Below are 24,392 nucleotides of genomic sequence, written 5' to 3'. Positions count from 1 at the left end.
GTGCCTTCCAAATCACAGCTGGTTACATAATATTCAGTCTAATCTTTCCCTTCAACTTTTTGCCAACTATTTTAACTGCATTCTCTGGATTCCAATCTAGCCTCCAGAAACTGTTCCTCCTCATTAATTCTGTCAAAATCCATGATTCTGAACACCTCCATCAAATCTCTTAACCTCCTCTGGCTCTCTGAGCTTCTCCACATGTGAAGCACCTCATTTCTGGAACCTCAGTAGCATTGACTAATCCAGAAAAATAAAATACAAGCGAAGTCTGGGTTTACTCACCTATGTAAACTGTCAAGGCACATAATTTGCGGTGAATGAATTAACACATCCTGCGAAAATTTGGAACCATCAAAAAAAATTAAAATCTTCCAGGCAGCTGCAATATACACCCTGAAACCAGTCTTGAGTAGGTAACAATTTAGGTTGATTGCCTTGCTGAGCAGTACATTTTTACCTAACTTACAAATGTAAATATATATGGAACTATAAATGTTAAACCCCATTGCTGATTAGGCTATTGATGTTCTCTTTGTCAAGGTGTGTTACAGGCCACATTATAAATTCATATTTTTAGAACAATTCTAGCAAGCATATCATTAATTTTTATACATTGTTTAATTACTGAGCATTAGTTCTCAATAGTTTGTTGAATTGGTAAACACATCGTAAATCACACCAAAGCATTTTGTGCATATTTATGGTGAAAATGAGATGCTTATCCAACTGTTACAACAAAGTGATATTCCTCTAGCTCAACAATGAAACAGATAAATAAAAGGAGAATGCCATTCAGTCCCTCAAATTCTGTGGCACTCAATAAAGGTCACATCTGACGCGTGCCCTAACCATTAACATCGCTTTGCCTCCATTCCTCAAAATCTTTGACTATGAGTATCGATGGTAACATCTCAACATCTCCTCCTCGCTGACAATCAACACAGGCAATCAAGGATATGTGCTTAACCCACTGCTCTACTCTCTCTACACTCATGACTGTGTTAGCTAGGCACAGCTGAAACGCTATTTATAAATTTGCTGATGACACCACTGTTGTTGGCAGAATCTCAGATGGCGATGAGGAGTACAGGAGTGAGATGGATCGGCTGGTTGTTGTTACAAAACCACTCAACCTCACACTCAACACCAGCAAGACCAAGGAAATGATTGTGGACTTCAGGAAGGGGAAGTCAGGAGAACACACACCAGTCTTCATTGAGGGGTCAGCAGTGGAAAGGGTGAGCAGCTTCAAGTTCCTGGACGTCAACATCTCAGAGGTTCAATCTTGGGCCCAACACATTGATGCAACCACGAAGGTGGCACGCCAGTGGCTCTACTTCATTAAGAGTTTGAGGAGATTCAGTAAGTCATCAAAGACCCCTGGAAATTTCTACAGATGTACAGTGGAGAGTATTCTAACTGGTTGCATCACCACCTGGTATGGAGTCTCCAATGTGCAGGATCGAAAGAGGCCACAGAGGGGTGTAGACTCAGCCAGCTTCAGATTTCTGAATGATCCATGAACACTACCTCTTTTGCACCATTTTTGCCACTTATAGTAACTTTTACATCTTTAAGTCTTGCACTGTACTGGTATTGGTTTATTATTGTCACTTGTACCGAGGTACACTGAAAAACTTGTCTTACAAACCGATCGTACAGGTCAATTCATTACACAGTGCAGTTACGTCAAGCTAGTACAGAGTGCATTGATGTAGTACAGGTAAAAAAAACAGTACAGAGTAAAGTATCACAGCTACAGAGAAAGTGCAATGCAATAAGGTGCAAGGTCACAACAAGATAGATCATGAGGTCATAGTCCATCTCATTGTATAAGGGAACTGTTCAACAGTCTTATCACAGTGGGGTAGAAGCTGTCCTTAAGTCTGGTGGTACATGCCCTCAGGCACCTGTATCTTCTACCCGATGGAAGAGTAGAGAGAATATCCCGGGTGGGTGGGGTGTTTGATTATGCTGGCTGCTTCACCAAGACAACAAGAGGTAAAGACGGAGTCCAAGGAGGGGAGACTGGTGTCCGTAATGCGCTGGGCCGTGTCCATAACCCTCTGCAGCTTCTTGTGGTCTTGGGCAGAGCAGTTGCCATACCAAGCCGTGATACATCCTGATAGGATGCTTTCTATGGTGCATCTGTAAAAGTTGGGGAGAGTCAAAGGGGACAAACCAAATTTCTTTAGCCTCCTGAGGAAGTAGAGGTGCTGGTGAGCTTTCTTGGCCATGGCATCCAAAATTTCACGATATATGTCAGTGATAATAAACCTTATTCTGAAAATCAACCTTCATTTAAAATGAACCATTTTAGTCTCCATTGTCATTGTAAAGGAGCTATAAACAACCATCATCCTTCCGGCACAGGGACATTCCCCAACTTCACTCACAACAAACATTCTCTGAGAAAAAGCATTTCTGTTAGTTAATTTAACCCATCTTTAATATCCTGAAGACATTAAGCCCTCTAAATTCCAGGCAAGAATAAAATGGGTTAGGGTAGTATTGGTGTAGCTGATGTGGCTGATGGTGAGTGCAGACTCAGTGGGCCGAAGGGCCTATCTCTGTCTCTACAAACCTAGCTGATGTGGCCCACGTTTTATCCTTGGAATCCAGTTATCATTCCAGTAATTGTGCTTGGCACTCCAAGGCCAATAGCCTTCCAAGAGGAATGTCTCTGATCCTGTCTGCCCACATTCCTTTCTACTCTGTTGATGTGATATTTCAGCTCCAGCTTTTTCCACTATAAATTCCCACATAAACATCAACAACTCATCAATAGCTGGTGCTGCAATTTCTCAGTTTCAGTTGAAAAACACTCCTACTCTAATCAACCTTAAGCTCCTGCTTCTCAAATTGCCTGGAAGTTTGTCATTTAAAACAAAATTAGATAATTTTAAAATGAAGCCCAAGTTACATCCTTTTCCTCTCACAGAATTATACCTCCAAGTTCTAACCCCACATCACCTGAAACGTGCTCCAGCACCACACTGCTCCTTCACCCCCAACCCAGAGGCGAACATGCTCAGCAGCACAGCTCCCTTTGAATGTCAGCCTAACACTGGAATCACACAATCCTACATGAGCTCTTTGAACAACCATCCAGTTATTCCCACAGCTCCTGATCTTTTCCTATGCCAAAAAGTATTTATCCAATTCCTTTTGTACCTTACTGTGGAATCTGCTTCCACCAGTCTCACAGGCAGTGAATTTCAGTTCAGGTTTCATTTATTCCCTGGAGCGTAGGAGACTGACCTTAGAGAGGTGTCTAAAATCATGAGGGGCATAGATAAGGTGAATGTACTCGGTCTTTTTCCCAGTAAAAGGGACTCAAAAACTAGAGGGCACAGGCATAAGGTGAGGGGGAAAGATTTCAAAAGGGACCTGAGGGGCAACTTCATGAAGAGAGTGGTGGATATATGGAATGAGCTGCCGGGGAAGTGGTTGAGGCAGCAACATTTACATTTACAGCAATAACAACATTTAAAAGACATTTGGACAGGTACATAGATAGGAAGGTTTTTAGAGAGATAAGGGCCAAACACAGGCAAATGTGACAGCTTAGATGAGCATCTAGGTCAGCACGGACCAGTTGGGCCGAAGGGCCTGTTTCCCTGCTGTATTGCTTTATGACTCAGCTACTTCCAGCAATTTCTACTGAGGGTTTTGGCAGAAGAAGTGAGGGAGGAGTGAAATTGAGCTCTGTTATGGGGTCTTTTCTTTTATTGCATGTGGGCATCCCAAGACATAAAGATGTAAAGATGGCAGGGAGAGGGGGAAGTTGTAAATGGAGTGGCCGGGAGAGGGGAGGTGGCAGACTTCAAATGCTGAATGTTCTCTTCTGAGGTGACGTTCCCATGACCCTAAGGTACTGCCCCTCCCCTCCCACACTGGCCCGCCAACAGCAGGTCACCCTGACCCACCAGCTGTACAGAGCATAGAACCATGCTGTGTCACCAATCCTAACCCTGCATTAACCAGTATACCCATTGACACATCTTTAGCATAGTGAAAACACCCCAAGGCATCAAACAAAACCTCAAGCCCAAGGAGGAGAAATTTTGTGGGCTGACCTATGGTTTTTTTTGAAGTGAATCAATAGTTTTGGCACTAACTCTGGCCCTCTCGACCCCCAGATGCTCATTATTCAAACATTCTACCACACTCCCATCATTACACGCAGTTCTCCCCCCCAGTTCCCCAGCTCAGTCTCCCATGGTCACATCTCTGGTCTCTCTTCGTACATGTTCATTAAATTCCAAGGAAGGGTCCAGGTTCTTTCAAGCTTTTCTATGAACAGCCTGGCACATTGAACTCTAAGCACCAAAGGTACCTCCCAAACCCATGGGAATTACTACCAAGGACAGCAGGTACAAGGAATTGGAGGAGTTGTGGATAGAGAGCAAGGTTGTCAGAGGGTTCAGCAGGATATAGATCAGGAAGAAATGTGGGCAGAGAAATGGCAGATGGAACTTAATCCAGACAAGTGTGAGGTGTTACGTTTTGGGAAGTCAAATGCATGAGGAACGTATACAGTAAATGGCAGGACCCTTAGGGGCATTGATGAGGGATCTTGGGTTCCAAGCCCATAGCTCCCTGAAAGTGGCATCACAGGTAGATAGGGTGATAAAGGCATCTTATGGCATTCTCGCCTTCATCAGTCAGGATGTTGAGCATAAAAGCTGGGAAATCATATTCCAGCTGTATAAAACTTTGGTTAGGCAGCATGCAGTTCCAGTCACCCCATTACAGGAAGGACGTGGAGGCTTTGGCGAGGGTGCAGAAGAGGTTCACCAGGATGCTGCCTGGATTAGAGAGTATTAGCTACAAGGATAGGTTGGACAGACTTGTGTTGTTTTCTCTGGAGCAGTAGAGGCTGAGGGGAGACCTGACAGAAGTTTATAAAATGAAGGGCACAGATAGGGTTGACAGTCAGAGTCTTTTCCCCATGGTGGAAATGTCAAATACTAGAGGGCATAAGTTTAAGGTGAGAGGAGGAAAGTTTAAAGGAGATTATGTAAAAATAAAATATCTTGCCTTGTCAGAGTGGTAGGAATCTTTATTGCAACGCCAGGGGAGGTGGAGACAGATACAATAGTAACATTTAATAGCCCTTGAGAAAGACACATAAGCAGGAAGGGAATATGGACAATGTGAGGCAGATAAGTTAGATTGGCATCATGGTTGGCACAGAAAGGGTAGGCTGAAGGGCCTGTTCCTGTGCTGTATTGTTCTATGAGTGCCACCCATCCTAATCTGTGTTCCTTCATTATGTCTAAATCTTCGAATATTCAACCCAAGAACACTGTGAAAGTGTCTTCACTATACTCAACAGTTCAAGAAACCAGCATGGTGCAATGTATAATTAAGAATTATCAATAAAAGCTAGCTTGCTAGTGACATTCGTGGCACAAAAATGAATTCAAATCTTTCGTACACTGAGTGCATCACATGCTCACCTCAACTCGAAGTGCCCCACAGGCTTTCAGAAACTCTTTGATGTTATTCAGACATTCCACTTCTGATTTGGGTTCCTGGTGTATCTGTGGAACAAAATACATGGATAGAATTAAACCACAAACTGCAGGCTCCCAGCATTAACTGAACATCCCCATCTCTTAAAACAATTAGCAAGCTGCACTCAGCTAAAAGTCAGCTCCACAAGATGGTGAGTGTGTTAAATAACACAGCTATTCCAACCTTATTTTGCATTAAAACTATTGCAAGTCTCCCTGGGGCGGCATGGTAGTGTAGTGGTTAGCATAACGCTATTACAGCACCAGCGATCAGGGTTCAATTCTGGCCGCTGTCTGTAAGGAATTTGTACGTTTGCGCCGTGACTGTGTGGGATGCCTCCAGGTGCTCTGGTTTCCTCCCACATTTCAAAGATGTAAGAATTAGCAGGTTAACATGGGTGTAATTGGGCAGCACAGGCTCGTTGGGCCGGAAGGGCCTGTTACCATGCTGTGTAAATAAAGTTTAAAGTTTAAAAGAAGTTTAGTTTTCCAGTGAGTGTAACTACCTTCTCTCAGCATGCTCAAGCATCCACAGCACTCTAAACAAAAATCCCTCATGGATTCATAACCTCATCAGTTAAAGCTGGGGATGGGGCACAGGCAGAATCAGAGAAGAGTTCAGAGGTGGTAATAGGTGGTCACAGAGATTGAACTTTGGACCACATCGACAGAGAAATTAATACAACAAGAATATCAACATCTGGTTCAATGTCAGACAGTAGTCAGGGTGAGGGAAGGGATTAGTGATGAGGGAAAGGAACTGTTGTGGAAACTGCAGATGATGACTTGAAACTTCAAATATATAGCTGGAGTACATTTAAAAGGAATTCAAATGGTTCAGTAAAACTCCTCAACTCCCTATCAGCACTGCGAAGCAACCACTCCCTTTGTTACTCCCTGATTCACTCTCATCAACCATTCCTGTTTTATGGCACTTCCCATTCCACCATCCAGAGACCCAGACATTCTTTCCACGTGAAGCAGAGATTCATTTGCACTTCTTCCAATCCACTCTATTGTGTTCAAAAAGCTGTCTGTTGCATTTTGGAGAAACCAATTGTGGATTTGGTAATCACTTTGCAGAGTATCAGCATTCCATGTGCAGCAGTGACCCCCACCCTCCCACTTTAACTCTCTGTTCACTCCTACTCTGACAGATCTGTCTGTGGCCTCCTGTACTGTTTGAGGCCCAATGCAAACTATGCAAGCCTTGTCCATGGCAGTTCTGATGCTGGAGAGAAAGGACTAGCAACCCAAAGAACACAGGGCACTGACAGGGAACGGTCTCCCCACCACTCCTGGGTAGCAGTCTTCTCACCTTTAACATATACAAAAAATTAAGAGGAATAGATAGAGTGGACAGCCAGCACGCCTTTCCCAGGGCACCAATGCTCAATACAAGAGGGCATGGCTTTCAAGTAATGGGTGGGAAGTTCAAGGGAGATATCAGAGGAAGGCTTTTGTTTTTTACCCAGAGGGTGGTTGGTGCGTGGAATGCGCTGGCTGGGGCGGTGGAGGAGGCAGGTACATTGGTCAAATTCAAGCGATTACTAGGTAAGCATATGGAGGAATTTAAAATAGAGGGATATGTGGGAGGAAGGGGTTAGATAGTCTTAGGTGAGGTTTAAAGGTTGGCACAACATTGTGGGCCGAAGGGCCTGTATTGTGCTGTACCGTTCTATGTTCTACAAGAAGACAATTGCCAAACCCCACAAGAAGTCACAAGATATTGCCTCAAAAACCCAACACCTGAAAATTCCATAGCACATCACAGTGAGTTTTAAAACAGGGTCATTGCAAAAAGATAGTCATATGTAGCAAGAGGAAGCCAACGTGGGCAGCAAATCCCACAAAGAGCATTGTGGAGAAATGACCAACTCTTCACTTTAAGGTGATGCTGGTTGAAGGATAAATATTGGCCAGAGCAAGTTTTCAAGCAGACTGCACGCTAAAATAAAACTGCCGTGGGTTGGTATCTAACTAAATGCTGTAATCCTGACCCAGTCGATGAGGTACAAAGCTACTAAATAATGCTTCAACTTAAAAAAAAATTACAAAGTCAGTTTAAGGTTACATGCCCTAAAGAGATATCTGTTGTTTAATAGATGTCACTGGATCACGTGGTCAGTAATAGTTGAACACTGGAATCAATGAAGCCCACTGCTGCCCAATACATCACTGACTATCCTCTGGAAAGTTAATAGTGAATCTGGTTAACCTGCTGAATATTTCTGCTTCTTCTATTTTTATTATTGAAATTCAAGTTTTTTTCTATCACACACTGCAGAGCAGTGAGGAGGTTATCATTCCCCACTCAATGCTTATATATCAAAAATGACTAAAAGGAATAAAAACATTTAACAGCACCAGGCTTGGAAAATACATTTTTTTTTGGAAATTGGCAAGTCGACACTTTACCTCCAATTCTCTCTTCCTCACAAGGCCAATCCTACTTTAATATAGGATTCATGTTAATCAAGCTGGACACAACCGCTTAGCATAGAAAAAAAACACAAGTATCCTAATTTATCAACCAGACAAAATGTACTAATTTTAACTCCGAGATTACAAGACATTTTACCATCCAGTTGAAAAGTTATGCATTGTCCCCAGTCAGACTACACTGACATGCTGACCAATCAGCCCCTCCAGGCAGTACTACCACCAAGACCACGGCTGATCTGAATCTTAACTTGTTTTTGTGAACTTCAGCGTGCTGGGCTGGGGGTTTGGGGAGTTTCAATGGGGTACACAGGGTGATGAGAGGGTGGGGTGAGGTGGGGGAGTGGTTGAGGTGGGTGAGGGCCTGGGTGCTGGGGGAACTAGGTCTTGAGGGTGTGGTGGGGAGACGTGAGGGGGAGTCCCAGGTGCCAGGGGATGGTGGGCAGGTGGGGTGAGGGCAGGCCACGTGCCAGGGGGGTGGTGGTGGTGGGTGGGGTGAGGGGGAGGATGACGTGTGGTGAGAGGGTGGGTTGAGGGGGGGAATGACAGGTGAGGGGGGTGATGGGTCCAGGTGCCGGGGGGTGGGAGGTAGTGGGTGGGGTGTGAGGGGGGGATCAGGTGAGGAGGGTGGGGGGTGTGTGAGGGGGTGGGGGGTGTGTTGAGGAGAGGTGAGGGGGAGGATGACAGGTGTGGTGAGAGGTTGGGTTGGGGGGAGGATGACAGGTGAGGGGGGTGATGGGTCCAGGTGCCAGGGGGTGGGAGGTAGTGGATGGGGTGTGAGGGGGGGATCAGGTGAGGAGGGTGGGGGGTGTGTGAGGGGGTGGGGGGTGTGTGAGGGGGTGGGGGGGTGTGTGAGGAGGGTGGGGGGTGTGTGAGGGGGTGCTGGGGTGAGGTGAGGGGGGTGGTAGGTGGGATGAAGTGCGTGGGGTCTAGTTGCCTGGGGCGTGGGGTGAGGAGGGTTGGGTCCGGGTGCCGGGGGGTGGGGTGGGTCCGGGTGCCATCAGGCGGGGGTCGGGGTGGAGCCACACTCACCCGCTGCACCGACCCAGGCACCAACCGCTCCAGCAGCCGACACAGGGCCACCCCGTCCCGGAGCGCGGCCCGCAGGAAGGCCTCGGGGTCCGACACGCTCTTCTTGGGGGACTCGAGCACCCCGAGGCTGATGAGCCAGGTCACCGTCTGCTCGGCCGAGCTCATGGCGGCCGCGGGCCCCGCACCAGGCGCCGGGCCCTGGCTGCCAGCTCCCCAGCCTCGGACACTCCACTTCCCAGGCCCCGCTCACTGCGTCGGGCCGCGCCGGAGCTGCCCCAGGCAGCCCAACATGGCGAGGCCGAGCCCGTTGCTTGTCCCGGAGACTCGCGGCTCCGACAGCCCAGCGCCCGTCCCCCTGCTGCCGCCACCTAGCGCCGGCCGGCCCCCTGACCGCAGACCCCGACCCCGCCCACTCACCGCAGACCCCGCCCACTCATCGCAAACACCGACCCCGCCCACTCACCGCAGACCCCGCCCACTCACCGCAAACACCGACCCCGCCCACTCACCGCAAACCCTGCCCCCTGACCGCAGACCCAGACCCCGCCCACTCGCTGCAAACCCCGCCCACTCGCTGCAAACCCCTCCCACTCACCGCAAACCCCGCCCACTCGCTGCAAACCCCACCCACTCACCACAGACACCGCCCGCAAACCCAGAGCCCGCCCACTCACCGCTGTCCCAGACCGCCCACTCACCACAGACCCCGCCCACTCACTGCAAACCCAGACCCCGCCCACTCACCGCAAACCCCGCCCACAAACCCAGACCCCGCCCACTCACCGCAAACCACGCCCTGACCGCAAACCCCGCCCACTCACCACAAAAACCACCCACAAACCCAGACCCGGCCCACTCACTGCAGACCCCGCCCACTCACCGCAAACCCCACCACAAATCCAGGCCGCGCCCACTCACCGCAAACCATGCCCACTGACCGCAAACCCAGACCCCACCCGTTCGGCACAAACCCCGCCTGCAAACCCAGACCCCGCCCACTCACTGCAAAACCCGCCCATTGACCACAAACCCAGACCCCGCCCACTCACCACAAACCCAGACTCTGCCCACTCACCGCAAACCCCGCCAACTGACCGCAAACCCCGCCCACTGATTGCAAAACACGCCCGCAAACCCAGACCCCGCCCACTCACCGCAAACCCCACCCACTGGCCATAAACCACGCCCACTGACCGCAAACCCAGACCGCGCCCACTGACCACAAACCCCGCCCACTGACTGCAAAACATGCCCGCAAACCCAGACCCCACACACTCACATCAAACCACGCCCACTAACCACAAACTCCACCCACAAACGCAGACCTCACCTACTAACCCAACCCCGCCCAATAACCCCAAACTCCACCCACTAACCCAACCACGCCCACTAACCCAACCACATCCTCTAACCACAAACCCCAGCCACTCACCCAGACCCTGCCCACTAACCACAAACCCCGCCCACTCACCCAGACCCTGCCCACTAACCGCAAACCACGCCCACTAACCCAGACTATGCAAACAACCCATAGACCCCGCCCGCAACCCACAGACCACACCCACAAACCCACAGACTCCGCTCACCACCCATAGACCGAGCCCAATCCCCATGACCACTTCTGTCACCCCTTCACCACTACCAACTACCCACAGACCACCCTGTCATCGCACCACACTCCACTGCCTTGTACCATTCACATGTGCCCATGACCCAACCACATCCACCACCGCCAGACCTCACCCCTCCCACTGGCCCCTTCCAGTCCCCTCAGATCCACCTCCTCCCCTTAGACTCTCCCCTGTTCCGCAGACACTCCGCACTTCCACAGACCCTGCCTGTTCCCTCAGGAGCCCAGCTACCCCACAGACCCTACCCCAGACCCATGCACCCTGCAGACTATGCTGCCTTCCTACAGATCCCTCCCCTGCTATCTCCTCCCCAAATCCCACTAGAAATTCCACCCATAACCTTTACCCAGACTCTGCTACCACCCACAACCCGATCTCCCTACATTCTCACCTTCTCTTTACATACCCTATGCCCACAAACTCCACCCCCTTCTCACCAAGCATACCCCTCATAGCCCCACCCCTTTCCCTAACCCTCCCAACAATCCCCACCTCTCCACAAACTGTCCCCTCTACACTAATCTTGCACCTCTCCTTAAACCTTACCCTTCTCCCTTTCTGAGCTTAATCCCCACTAGTGTAAAGAATAACAAGATAGTCAATAAACTTGTTAATGATCAAGATGGCATGAGAGGTGTGGATTGATTTAATTACCCAACTGTCTTATTACCAAGAGAGTAAACTAATTTCTCAGCACAACTGTGTGTAACTTTGCCCATCTCCAGTAAAACTCAGATAATCTGGTTATGTTTCAGCACCTGGACACACCAGTTAATATTTGCTACATTCCCATCTGACTTGGCAGGTCCCCCATGATCCCTTTAAACTTAGCTGGGAAATTTATTGTAATACTGTGAAACATATAAAAAAGGTTCAATTTTTTAAAAATTGTTGGTGTCTACTTGCAAAGGACTGGAAAATCTGCTGTTCCAGGACCACCAAGACCCTGGGTGTGCAGGTCTATTGGAGTTTCACTGCACCCTCCTCACTGCTGACTCTGCAATGCTTCAGCCTATTTTCTACACAGAAACATAGAAAATTGGGAGTAGGAGCAGGATCTGCTCTGCCTTTCAACAGGATCATGGCTGATGATCCAAATGTAGTACCATGTTCCTGCTTTCTGCCCACATCCCTTAATCTCTGATAATTAGAACTATATCTACTTTCTTGAACATATTTAATGATTTGACTTCAACCACCTTCATAATTGGGTATTCCACAAGTTCACCACTCACTGGGTGAAGAGATTTCCACTCTTCTCAGCTCTAAGTGTCCTCCACTGTATCCTTTGGTTGTGACCCCTGGCTCTGGACATGAGGTGCAAATCCATGGCTCATTGAAAGTGGCTACACAGGTAGATAGGGTGGTTAAGAAGGCTTATGGAATTCTTGCTTTCATTAATCAAGGTATTAAGTACAGGAGTCAAGAAGTTATGATGCATCTGTATAGAACTCTGGTTCGGCCGCATTTAGAGTATTGCGTGCAATTCTGGTTACCTCACTATAGGAAGGATGTCGAGGCTTTAGAGAGGGTGCAGAGGAGGTTTACTAGGATGCTGCCTGGATTAGAGGGCATGTGTCATCAGGAGAGGCTGGACAAACTTGGGCTTTTTTCTCTGGAGCAGCAGAGGCTGAGGGGTGATCTGTTGGAAGTGTATAAAATTATGAGGGGCAGAGAAGGTGACAAGCAATATCTTTTTCCTATTATTGAGCGATCCAGTACCAAAGGGCATGCATTTAAGGTGAGAGGGGGGTAGGTTCAGAAGAGACGTGAGGGGTAAGTTTTTTACTCAGAGAGTAGTGGATGCCTGGAATGCGTTGCCTGATAGGGTGGTGGAGGCAAATTCATTGGGGGCTTTTAAGAGGGGCTTGGATGGGCACATGAATGAGAGGAAAATGGAGGGATATGAGCATTCTGTAGGTAGGAGGGAACAGCTATGTTGGCACAACATTGTGGGCTGAAGGGCCTGTTCTGTGCTGTACTGTTCTATGTTCTATGTTCCCCACCTTCCTGAATCTAATCTATCCAGTCCTGTCAAAATTCCCTCTAATTCTTATAAACTCCACTGAAAATGAGCTTAATCATACATCACTCTTGCCTTTTCCGGAATCGTTCGATGAACTTTCATTGCACTCACTCCGCAAGCAGAGCATCCCTCCTCAGATAAGGAGATCAAAACTCCCTGCATTACAGGGGGCTTGCGTTCCTCGAAAATGGTCCATATCGCAATCTTCTGTTATATGTACATGCGTCAAGAAACGTAATTTAAAAAAGTAAATTTTAACTTTGTTCATTTGCATTTTTTCACAAAAATTTTGTGTGAGTGAATTTTAGTTCATATCTAAAATGCGTGGGTAGTGATCTGTGAATTCTGTAAGGGTAAATTCTGTTACCCAAAGGACTGCAATGCGGGGATTGCCTGGACTTAAACCTTCTCAGTCTGAAGGTCACTGTAATATTTACCTCCTCAACCACTTGCTGTACACTGTGTGCTGACTTTCACCGACTGGTACACAGGACACCCAGGTCTCACTGCACATCCCACTTTCCCAATACCACTGTTCAGCTAACAACCTGTCTTCCTGTTATCACCACCAAAGTGGATAACCTGATATTTAACCACATTATACTCCATGCATTTACCTTGCACTCACTCAAACTATCCAAATCACACAAGGATCCTTCTCACTGCTCACACTCCCACCTAGCTTTTGGTCATCGGTGGATCTGGAAATATTACATTTAATTCCCTCATCCATATCATTAAGATATATATTGTGAAAAGCTGGGGTCCCATCTTTTACAATGAACTCCAGCATTTTCCAGACCATTAATGTCAGGCTAAGCCGATCTATAATTCCCTCCTTTTATAAACTGTAGTTATATTAGCTACCCTTCAATCTGTAGAAAATAATCCAGAGTCTAAAGAATGCTGTAAAATGATACCAATGCATCCTCTATTTCTGAGGTCACTTCCTTAAATACTCTGGGATGCAAACTATTGGGCCCAAAGGACTTATCAGCCTTCCAATCTATTATCAATTTTCTCAACAACCATTTCCCTACCAAAGCTGATCTCATTCAGTTCCTCTCTCTCACTGGACCCTGGGTTCCCTCAGATTTCTCAGAGTTTATTTGTATCTTCCTTTGTGAATTCAGAACCAAAGTCTTTGTCCGATTGGTCTGACACTTCTTTGTTCCCCATTATAAGTTCCCCTGTTTCTGATGGTAAGGGGCCCACATTTGTCTAAGAACAGAGAAAAGGACAGAACAGGAACAGGCCCTTTGGCCCACTGTGATTGCACTAACAATGTAAAATAAAAGTATTAAACAAAAATGCTTTGAAAATGAGAGCGAATTTTCTATGCCTGCTCTGGATTACTCATCCCTTCTGAACCTACCTCAGCAGAAGACCACACGGCCTAGACAAGCAAAGCGCTTACTGGAGATGGACTTCGGCAGGTTTCTGTGGTATTTACTCAGAAGGTTTGAGAATCTGGTCACTCATTTGTCTGAGTGCTTGTTTTGCTATTTCTCACTTTTGATCGCTAACCTTCCTCTTCCAGCTCTTTCACTTCCCTCCTGCTTCACTCTTCTTCCTGCTTCTGACTCTTTGTTCCTTGAAGGTTTGAAGAGGCGTGAGGTATGATATGAGAGGCCAAGAAAAGGACCCACCAGCAGCTACAGGCTACATTCAGAGTCCAGAGCAGTTCCCATTCCATTGACTCCAATGTACAACAACTTTCTATTGATTTCCTTTCCCCACATTCCTGATCTTCAGATCTTCCTTTTAAACATATTCTCCACCAACCCTAAGTCATAATGGTAGGATGAGAAAGATCCTTTGGCCATTAAATGGTTCCTTCCTCTTTTTTGCTCACTCTCCTTCATTTCAAATACTTTTCTCTCTGATGCTTTACTTGCTTCAAAGTATGTCCTGCAAATTTTCACAAAAAAGTCAAATTGATTGAGAAAAGTAACAGCCGACCTCCAGTCAGGCAATCCCTCTCTCCATTCTCTCTTCCTTCTCTTGTTTACTCTGCCTCTCTCTTCTTTTCCTGTTTCTCTGTCCCTGTCTATATCTCTTCTTCTCTCTGTGTGCCTACAGGGATAAGGTAAGTAATTATGGGCCTGTGAGTTTATAGTCAGTGGTAGGGAAACTATTGGAAAAAGTTCTGAGAGTTAGGATTAACCTACGTATGGAAAGGCAGGGATTAGTCAGATAGCATGATATTTTTTAGGGGAAGGTACTGTCTGACCAATTTGATTACATTTTTCAAAGAGGTAACAAAGTATATTGACAAGGGCAATGCGGTTAATGTAGTCTACATGGACTTCAGTAAGACCTTTGACAACGTCCCATGTGGTAGACTGGTCTGAAAGGTTAGAGCCCGTGGGATCCAGTGGAAGTTGGCAAATTGGGTCCAAAATTGGTTTGCTAATGGGTAGCAGAAGATGATGGCCTTGTTTTTGTGACTGGAAGCCAGTGACCAGTAGTGCAGCACAAGGATTGGTGCTGGGACCCTTACTTTTTGTTACATACATTAAGATTTGAAATAGGAATGTGGGATTCCTAGTAAATTTGAAGACAATATGAAAATTGTTGTTGTTGATAGTGAGAAAGACAATTGTAGGCTGCAGGACAATGTTGATCAGTTGGTAAAGTGGGCGGAGCAATGGGAAATGGAATTTAATCCTGAGATGTTGGGAGCTGTTGTACTTTGGGGAAACTAATAAGAATAGAACATTTACAATGAATGGTAGGCCGTAGTGAATATTGAGGAGCAGGGAGACCTTCATATTACGTCCAAGGATTCCTGGTGGCGGCAGCACAGGTAGTTAAGGTGGAGAAGAAAGTGTGTTGCTTGTCTTCATTAGCTGGGGCATAGAATGCAAAATCAGAAAGGTTATGGTAGAACTTAATAAAATGATAGTTGGGAGTACTAAGAGCAGTGCTGGTTGTCACACTATAGGAAGATTGTAATTGCATTGGAGATGGTGCAGAGGAGATTTACCAGGATTTTGTCTGGGATGGAGTTATAAGGAGAGACTGTTACAGGCTGAGTTTGTTTTCCTTGAGAGGACCAAGTGTTGGTAAATGGAATTAGTGTAGATTGGGACCCTCTGACTTCCTGCAGCAGATAGTTTGTCGCTTTGTAACATGCACAAAATGCTGGAGGAACTTAGCAGGTCAGGCACCATCTATGAAGAGAAATGAACAGTCGACGTTTCGGATCGAGACTCCTGTAGCTGTGTGTGTGGGTGGGGGGTACTCCGGTCCGGGTTTTGCTCGAGCTCCGGTCCCGGTTTTGCCGGAGCTCCGCTGCGGGTCTTGTGCACAGCCGTTCTTTGTGTGTGGAAGCGCGGGCCGCCGTCTGCCGGGAGCCGAGCGGGGAGCACGGAGCTCGGGCCGCTGTCTGCCGAGCCCAGCGCTGCCATGGCGGCCTGCGAGCGGGGCTTTTCGAGTGAGGAGCTGCTGTCGCTGCGCTTCCCGCTGCACCGGGCCTGCAGGGATGGCGATGTGGCGGCGCTGCGCTCGTTGCTGGCCGCCTCGGCGCCCGCCGACATCGGCCTGGAGGACAACTTCTACGGCTGGACCCCGCTGCACTGGGCCGCGCACTTCGGCAAGGTAAGGCTGGCCGGCGGGGCGCCGCCGCACGGGAGAGCGCGGGCCGGGCCGGGCCCGGAGGTGCAGGGAGCCGGGCGCGGCGGGGCGGGGCGGGCCGGGCCGGGTGTACACCCTCCGGGCGCTGTAGTGAGTACAACATGTGCAGCGAATACCGGCTGTGACATTAACACTGCAAACCGAATGCATATGCACCGACATCAGGTACAACGGATCACAAACAGCCGCCGTCGGTGCCTTTGCCGACGGCCTCCTGTGTAAACGTGTCACACTGTCCCCCTGCTGCGGTTAGAGCCACCCGTCCCTGCTGTGCCCGTGGACTTTGGCGGTGACAACAGGACCCCCCCCCCCCCAAAAAAAAAACTGACGGATTTTCAAAGGGGAGCTAAGTTATTTAGGCTTAACTGAATGATCTGCTCCCTCCCGAGAAGCACATGCTTCCCTGTTAACTCTGGAGTTTATTATACGTGTTTATGCCAGCAAGGGAGTAGATACTAACTGTGGGACGAGGTTACACAAGTAGTGAATCTTTAGAATCTTCTGTTCCAGAGAGCTGTGGAGGTTGACAAGCATCTAAATTACAAAGGCGTCAAGAGGAATGGGAGGAGAACGGTGTTGAGGCCAAGATTGGATTAGCCTGATTTTATTTAGTGGTGGAGAGATTGGCGTCAGACACTCCTGTTCCTTGTGTTCCCGTGAAATTGGCCATAGGAATTCATCATTTACATAAATTCACGGGAAATGTCTGCAGGTAGATGTAATTTTAAATGTAAAAACAAAATAAAGCAGGCAACATCTGTATAAATCAATGTGGAATATAGATTGTAAAATAAGTGAATGTAACGCCCCAGAGTGTGTGAGTTAGGGAGTTCAATTATCCTGGCAGTTAAGCAGAATAAATACTATATAAATGTTCTGAAAGTTTTGCTACAAAATATTTCATACATCTGAATGAAACGTCAGTAGTAACTGGCAGATATAAAACTACCTTAAAATGCTTTGTTTACCTACAATTGTTTTCCTGTTATCAACTCCAACGTCCACAGGTTATGGAAAATTCCGCTGTAAAAATGAAGTGCTTTAATTGCACCCTCCTGCCAGTGGAGGAGCTACGGTGCGATCACAGCCTTGCAGCGTAGGTACAGTGTGACAACTTTACATGGGCAGTTTCTATATAAACACGGAGGAAGGAATTTAAAGCGGGGAAAAAATAGAAATAAATCCCACGCCCAAGTTTAAAATGGAATCTGAATTGCATGAGGGCTCCCCACCCCCATCCTATTCTCAACCTCAAATCCGTGGTCTTGTTTTGGCCATGTGTAATACCTCAGGAGATCAATTTGTGTACAGTAACACAACCATAAATATATAAAAGATAAACTATGGTTAATGGAAGGAGTTAATCACATGGAATAACCCAACCCAATTTAGCAGTGACTTACCAAACTCTGTCACATGATCAACAGGACTTTTGATAAAAATGAGTGGCTAGGTAAATTGTATGAATGGAGAATTTTTATATAAAAATTGAATTCTGTTCAGTTATTTCAAATAAATTAGGTTGCTCCCATTAGTAATTTTCAGTGCTGTGAGATTCCCAACTGGAGGCAGTGAGTTTCTGTTACACCCTCAGCACTTATAGTACCTTGACAATTGGACATACAAACTATTGGGTAGTTCAGAGCACTTGTAGGGTTGGGGGAGGGGTCATGGCATTGGTGATTTCCAAGGAAAGGTGGTCAGGGCACTTAGTCATCTTTAGAGCTGCGTAGAGTATTGGGCTCTTTTCACAGAAGGGGATTGAGTCATCACCAGTGCTGGTCGTGGTATAATGTTGTTTCTGGGTTGTAGGCCATGTGATACCAGTAATATTGAGGAGAGGGGATGAGGGCTTACACCACACTGGGACATTTCTGTAGGTGACAGTCAAGTGGTGCAGTGTGAATTCTGGGGTGGAGTCACGTAGCACCAGGATCGGGGGATGTAGGACATGACACCATGAGTTCTCGGTGAGGGTAGGGGTCTTCTCTGGGGTGGGGGCTGTGCAGTGCTACATTGTTCCGAAGGAGGGGCACGTGGAACTAGGTCGTCTTTGGGATGGGCGTCACACAACATTGGGTCTTCTCCGAGGTGCAGAGAGCATGTGGTACTTTAGTTTCCAGGCTGGGATACAGGGCAACGAGCCCGTATGACCCAATTCCCACTGAATTGGGGGGGGGGGGTGGTGGGGGGAGCTCATCCTTTAAGAATATAAAAGATTTGCATAAAATTGGGGCATCAAGGATTATGGGGTCAGCCAGGAAAGGAGGTGAAGCCAACGATCAGAACAGACATGATTTTATTGAGCGGCAAATCAGGTTCAGGAGGCTGTGTGGCTCACTCTTAACAGGACGTGATCAGCAATGGTAGCCCCTATATCTCCACTTTTGGCCTTCCTTATAGAAGAAAAGGTTTGAAATGTTTGCTTTCACTTCCCCAGAATACTGCAAAGTTGCACCAAATAAGTTCATATTAATAATATTTAGAAAATTATTTTTTTAACAATAATATATTTAAGCACATTACTACATAATTTTACACATTTCTGCATAAAGCTGGGAGAAACTTTTCCAAACTAACAAGATTCTGTATAAAGTGCTGCCCTTCCTAATTCACTTTGTTCCTGTATATTGTTTTAGGTACGCTCTAACCTTTTCTTTGTACAAATTGTTGTGAAGATTATTAGGTACTGGATCGCAGTGCTTGAAAGTACAGGTTGATTGGTTGATAACAGCTTTGAAATTTGATTGATACGCTGCGAGGCGGGCTATCAGAAGCACTGGAGCATTCATTCTCTGCTGCTGGCCAGCTCCAGGACAACCGTTTGTACAGAGGTAACATCATTTAAAGCTAGACACTGCAAGGAAGCCAAGGATCAATGTGTTCACCCAGTATATTCAAACAAGAAACCTTGTGGTTCGTGCTGACCATAGAAATTGCTAAGTTAATGCCGTGATGACTTATACAAACTTATCTGGTAGTTCTGGGCACCCCATTATAGGAAGGATGGGAAATCAATGTAAACAGTTCTTTGTGGTCATACTGGGATGGTTTGTAGGTATGGGGGGCGGGGGGGGGGTGTTATAGTTATGAAGTGACTCAATTTCACTCTAGCTGAAGTGGTTAATATTGGATTGGAGGTTTTCCACAATACAGATAGGCAAAGAATGATTAATTCTCACAAACTAATCTCTGTGGGAATTCAGAAGCAGTTTAGTGAAATGTATTTTGTGCATACAGTGTGGAATTCTGCCTTAAGAGGAACAAGTAATTCAGCAATAGTTTGGACTCTAGGAGTGAGAGTTGGATGTTACATGAGTGATACAGATGCTAGTACAAGTTTGATAAACTGAATGACTTGTTCTTTGTTGGAATAATCTGAGATTCTTTTTTTTCCCTTTTATGCTAAGCAGAACCAATTCATAAAATCGAATTTTCTTTGTACAAATTTATTCTTGTAGAAAAAGCTTTTTCTTTCCTTGACCTTGACGAATTAGCATTCTGACATATTTGCATTCTGAGGACCTGCCCGTAGTCTACGAATGGGTGTTAACAAAGAAGCTACTTCAGAGTTGATGGTGTTGCCCAGGTGCTGTGGCACCTGCTGTGTTTCTACTAGAGACATTGGCACGCTCTTGTTCATTTCCAGATTACCCGTTGACTACAGCTGGCACTGAAACTGTAAAAGCCCTTCTTTCTATTGTCTAGTCAACACAGGCTTTGAAACATTTTTCCAAACAGCAGGGTTCTGACATGTTGTAATCACTCTTGGAACTGCAACATGACATTCATTATGGAAAACATCTGCACCAAGGCCTGCTCTGTTCCTTCTCCCCACAGGCAATGCATTGTAAACATTTGGCACATGACACTTAAACCCATCTGCATTTGGGGTTGAATTTTATCTATGAATTGTGGATATCCAGAACTCATTCCTCTTTGCAACCAGCCTTCCCTCTTCCCAGCTCCCAAAGGCAAAAGCCTGTGACTACTGGAGAACAATTTGCATTTTCAACAATTGGATCAATAGATTTTTTTTATTACATTAGGATGTGGAACAGTGGTATCATATCAGTTGTCCATATCAACCATGATTTCATTGTCTGGGAGAATGGCCTTTTATTTTCCTGGGTTTGTAGGTAATGGCATGGAGATTGTGAGCTTGAGTACCTCTTCACATACAATACAGGAGACTATTCGATTCCAGGAACCAAAATGGTTAAATGTGAAAATTCGTTACCACCTAAAATCTTGTGGCAGTGTGTAATTCAACAAAGGGGTTGGAAACCCCAGAAGTTTCATACAAGAGCAATCTCCTGTATTTCTATTCTAAATTAGATCTTTCTTGCTCTGAATCATGTTAGGATTGTTCAGAAGTGTTTGTAGATAGGGATGGTATTCATTCTGGTAGCTCTGTCACTTTGTGCTAAAAACTTTGGGTTGAAGAGGTTATTGGGCTCTGAATTCAACAGTAAAGTTTGCTATCAGAAGTTTTTGCTGTGTTTTGCAATGCAGTTTTTCTGACTGGTATCATAACAGTTCCTTAGGAGCTCTGCAGAGTATAGAACAGAGGTCAATACAGCCTCGCCCTAAAATTTATGCAGCTCAATCAGCTACTCCTTTGTTTTCTCCTGCAATATCTGTTTGCACTCCCCACCCCCCAAACACTCATTGCTCATATCCAATGTCTTCATTAAAGTTCACTTTACACTCTGCATCTTCTCTCAAGTTTGCCACTGGCCCTGGTTTTAGACTGAGGGGTGATCTGAGAATGTTATTTGTATTCATTTCACCTCTTCCTTTGGGACCTTGTGTCCATTGATAACCTCTGTCTTGATCCTCCTCTTCCACGAATCCTGGGCTCTCTTCTTCATACGGCTCTGGTGCCAATAACCCTTTCTGATAGGTTACCTCTCTGTGGATTGCAACTTCTCTGCTGTCTGGATATTCTGTTGGAGGGCAGGATTGTGCACTTCAATTGTGAGAGCCAAAACAAAGTTTGAAATCCACTCGCTGGATATGTTACTCTCCCTCTGGCTACTCATTCGAGATCCGGTTAACTTTCTCACTGCTGCCATAGGCTGCGTTGTTGCTTTCTGCAGATTTCAGTTGATACAGTTGACAAGTCATCTCTTGATTATTTTCTTCCTATGGTGCTGTTTGGTGTCCCATGTATGACCAAAACCAGGTCGCTACTTGTTCATTTCACTTGCCTATTGTGGGATCTTGCCATGCAAAAATCAATGATTGTTGCATCAGGAGAAGTAACAAATTAAATATATCTCAGGAAGCCTGAAAAATCTCTCCAGATCCTTTCGTTCTATCATTTAGCATATCTTCAGCTAATTTTGTGATATATTTTGGCAGGTTGATCTAGTAAGTAGTTTATGGTGTTTTGAGAGAGGAATAAGATTGTAAGCTGGATGTTTGTTTCAATTTGCTGTTTACAACTGTTATTGATCAAAACTGCCAAAGAGGTGTATTGCCAGACCAACTGCTGTCAGCAGAGTTATATTCGGCATAAAAAAAATCAAAACTAGTTTGTTACTAAAACATCTGTACCAATGCGATCCAGATTGAACTGCAAAGAATATTAGTTCAATTCTGACAGTACACAGATTCTGATTAGCACATACCTTTAAGAATAGTTATTGTTATTTAAACATGATGAATTAATTTTATTTATTCATAGCTCAGTGAAGTTCATGAGGACCCCTGCAATTCTAATCCTTTCATTTCCTAAATAAATAATAAATTAGTAGCAGAAATTAACATGAGACCAGACTGTTAGTCGCTAGTGGATTTAAAAGAACTGTGATTTAATTTATGTGATTTCTTTGGTCAGAATGAAGTTACTTTGTCTAACAGGTGTTGTGGATTTATTTATCTCCAGCCCCACCCTTGTACATTATTTTTCTTAAACTTCCACTACAGAAAATAAATCAAGAGGTCCAGAATTTAGCTGGTTAATCTGGCAGGTATCTACGTAAGGAGCCAGCCATTTAATTCAAGTAGATTTGACCTGTGTGCCGGCATTGATAGTACTAGCAGTGCAGTGTTTTAAGTTTACTGGGTGTTGGTAATCTTTGTCTGATGCACTCCTTGTGGCGATGGTGTTGAGTGTGAAAATTCTAGACAGTGGGGCAGCATTACTGAAGATACTAACTTGGGAGTTTACAGCACAGGGGCAGGCTATTTGGCCTCATGCCTCGCTGTGGTGTATGAATTGGGGTGGAGATTTACAAGTATCATAATGTTGCTACTCTTGTCCCCGTACTTTGTAGGTTACAGTATCCTTGGTGAGTTCTTGTGTTGCATGTTGTGGTTGCTAATACTGCAGCCCCAGTGCACCTTTTGAGGAGTGGGTGGAGACTGAGAGTCGAAAGATAAAGGTGCTGAACAAGTAAGTTTCAAGCTACTTGTGTATCCTGGCTGTCGCATTTGATTAATTGTCTGAAGCCTTCAAAGAGAGATCAAAGAAGTACAGGAATAGCAGCTGGAAACTCCACCTAAAGATTAATACAATAATGTCCTTGACATTACAAAACAGGAAGTGTTGGTGGTATTGAAGCACGTGAAAGTGGATAATTAAATCTCTGTGGCTTGACCAACTGTATCCTAGGAAGTGGAAACGTAGGGAAGAAATTTCTGGGGCCCTGACAGAGATATTTGTATTATCGTTAGTCACAGGTGAAGTACCGGAAGACTGGAGGGTGGCTAATGTTGTGTCATTATTTAAGAAGGGCTGCAAGGACAAGCCAAGGAACTACAGGACAGTGAGCCTAACGTTGGTGGGAAAGTTACTGGAGGGGATTCTGAAAGACAAGATCTACCTCCATTTGGAAAGGCAAACACTGATTAGTGATAGTATGGCTTTGTGCATTGGAAATCATGCCTTACAAATTTGATTGAGTTTTTTTGAAGAGGTGACCAAGAGGATCGACAAGGGCAGGGTTAGCAAGGTCTTTGACAAGGTCCCACATGGTAAGCTGGTCTGGAAGGTTAGATCACATGGGATCCAGGGTGAGCTAGCCAATTGATACAAATTGACTTGGTGATAGGAGTCAGAGGGTGGAATTGGAGGGTTGTTTTCAGTTTGGAGGTCTGTGACCAGTGGTGTGTCCCAGGGATCAGTGCTGGGTCCACTATTGTTTGTCATCTATATTAACGATTTGGATGACAATGTAAGTGGCTTGCTTACTAGGTTTGTGGAAGACACCAAAATTGGTGGTGCAGTGGACAGTGAAGAAGGTTATCTAAGGTAACAACAGAATACAGATCAACTGGGGAAGTGAGTAAAGGAATGGCAGATGGTACTTAACTTGGACAAGTGTGAAGTGATGCATTTTGGGAAGTTAAAACAGGACAGGATATAGACAGTGAATGGCAGGGCCCAGGAGAGTGTTGCAGAACAAGTATATAGTTCCCTGAAAGCGGCAACACTGCAACATAGGGCGTATAGCATCCTTGCCTTCATTGGTTGGAGCATTGAGCACAAGAGTTGGGACGTCATGTATAGCTGCACATTGGTGAAACTGCACGTGGAGTGCTATGTGCAGTTCTGATTGCCATTTAGAAAAGATGTGATTAAGCTCGTGAGGATGCAGAAAAGACTCCTAAGAATGTTTCCAGGGCTGGAGGACTTGAGTTTTAAGGGTAGGCTGGGACTGTTTTCCCTGGAGCGAAGGAGTATGAGGGGCTACTTTACAGATGTTTAGAAAATCATGAGGAGCATAGATAAGGTGAATGATCAGTCTTTTCCCAGGGTAAGGTAGTCAAAAACTAGAGAGCATAGATTTAAGGTGAAAGGGGAAAGATTTAAAGGGGACCTGAGAGGCAAGTTTTTCGCGCTCAGTGGTAGGTATATGGAATGAGCTGCCAGTGAAAGTAGAGGAGATGGGTACAGTTACAATATTTAAAAGATGTTTGGACAGGTACATGGATAGGAATGAGTTTGAGGGATATGGGCTAAATGCAGGCAAATGGGACTAGCTCAGGAAGGCACCTTGGTCGATATCGATGAATTGGGCCAAAGGGCCTGTTTCCATGCTGTATGACTCTGACTCTTAATACCTTATGTAATGGGAGTGCTTGTTG

The 24,392-nt window shown here is 45.8% G+C and overlaps 3 protein-coding genes across 4 annotated transcripts in view; 2 read left to right on the top strand and 1 right to left on the bottom strand.

The window, feature by feature from the left end:
• Positions 1–9,372, bottom strand: part of LOC127575777 (rho guanine nucleotide exchange factor 7-like) — a 73,598-nt gene extending 64,226 nt beyond the window's left edge. Inside the window, 2 exon segments of the mRNA XM_052025857.1 lie at positions 5,469–5,552; positions 9,000–9,372. Coding sequence (XP_051881817.1) covers positions 5,469–5,552; positions 9,000–9,164 — 249 coding nt within the window. The 5' untranslated portion in view covers positions 9,165–9,372.
• Positions 9,163–9,936, top strand: LOC127575664 (uncharacterized). Its single transcript, XM_052025553.1, has one exon. It carries the CDS (start codon positions 9,163–9,165, stop codon positions 9,934–9,936), a length of 774 nt encoding a protein of 257 aa, XP_051881513.1.
• A 5,937-nt stretch (positions 9,937–15,873) lies between these two features.
• Positions 15,874–24,392, top strand: part of ankrd10a (ankyrin repeat domain 10a) — a 49,553-nt gene continuing 41,034 nt past the window's right edge. The window contains exon 1 of one of the 2 annotated variants that reach the window (XM_052025566.1): positions 15,874–16,259. In XM_052025566.1, coding sequence (XP_051881526.1) covers positions 16,068–16,259 — 192 coding nt within the window. In that variant the 5' untranslated portion in view covers positions 15,874–16,067. The remainder of the gene's footprint in view (positions 16,260–24,392) is intronic. The other variant, XM_052025567.1, reaches the window with a different exon arrangement.

This window comes from Pristis pectinata, chromosome 11 (assembly GCF_009764475.1).
Source record: "Pristis pectinata isolate sPriPec2 chromosome 11, sPriPec2.1.pri, whole genome shotgun sequence".
Taxonomy (NCBI): domain Eukaryota; kingdom Metazoa; phylum Chordata; class Chondrichthyes; order Rhinopristiformes; family Pristidae; genus Pristis; species Pristis pectinata.
This window is presented reverse-complemented; position numbering and strand designations above follow the sequence as displayed.

Bases quoted from the DNA above. Each gene is read 5' to 3' on its own strand.
- LOC127575664 (XM_052025553.1), top strand. From the start codon at position 9,163: ATGGCGGCCGCGGGCCCCGCACCAGGCGCCGGGCCCTGGCTGCCAGCT.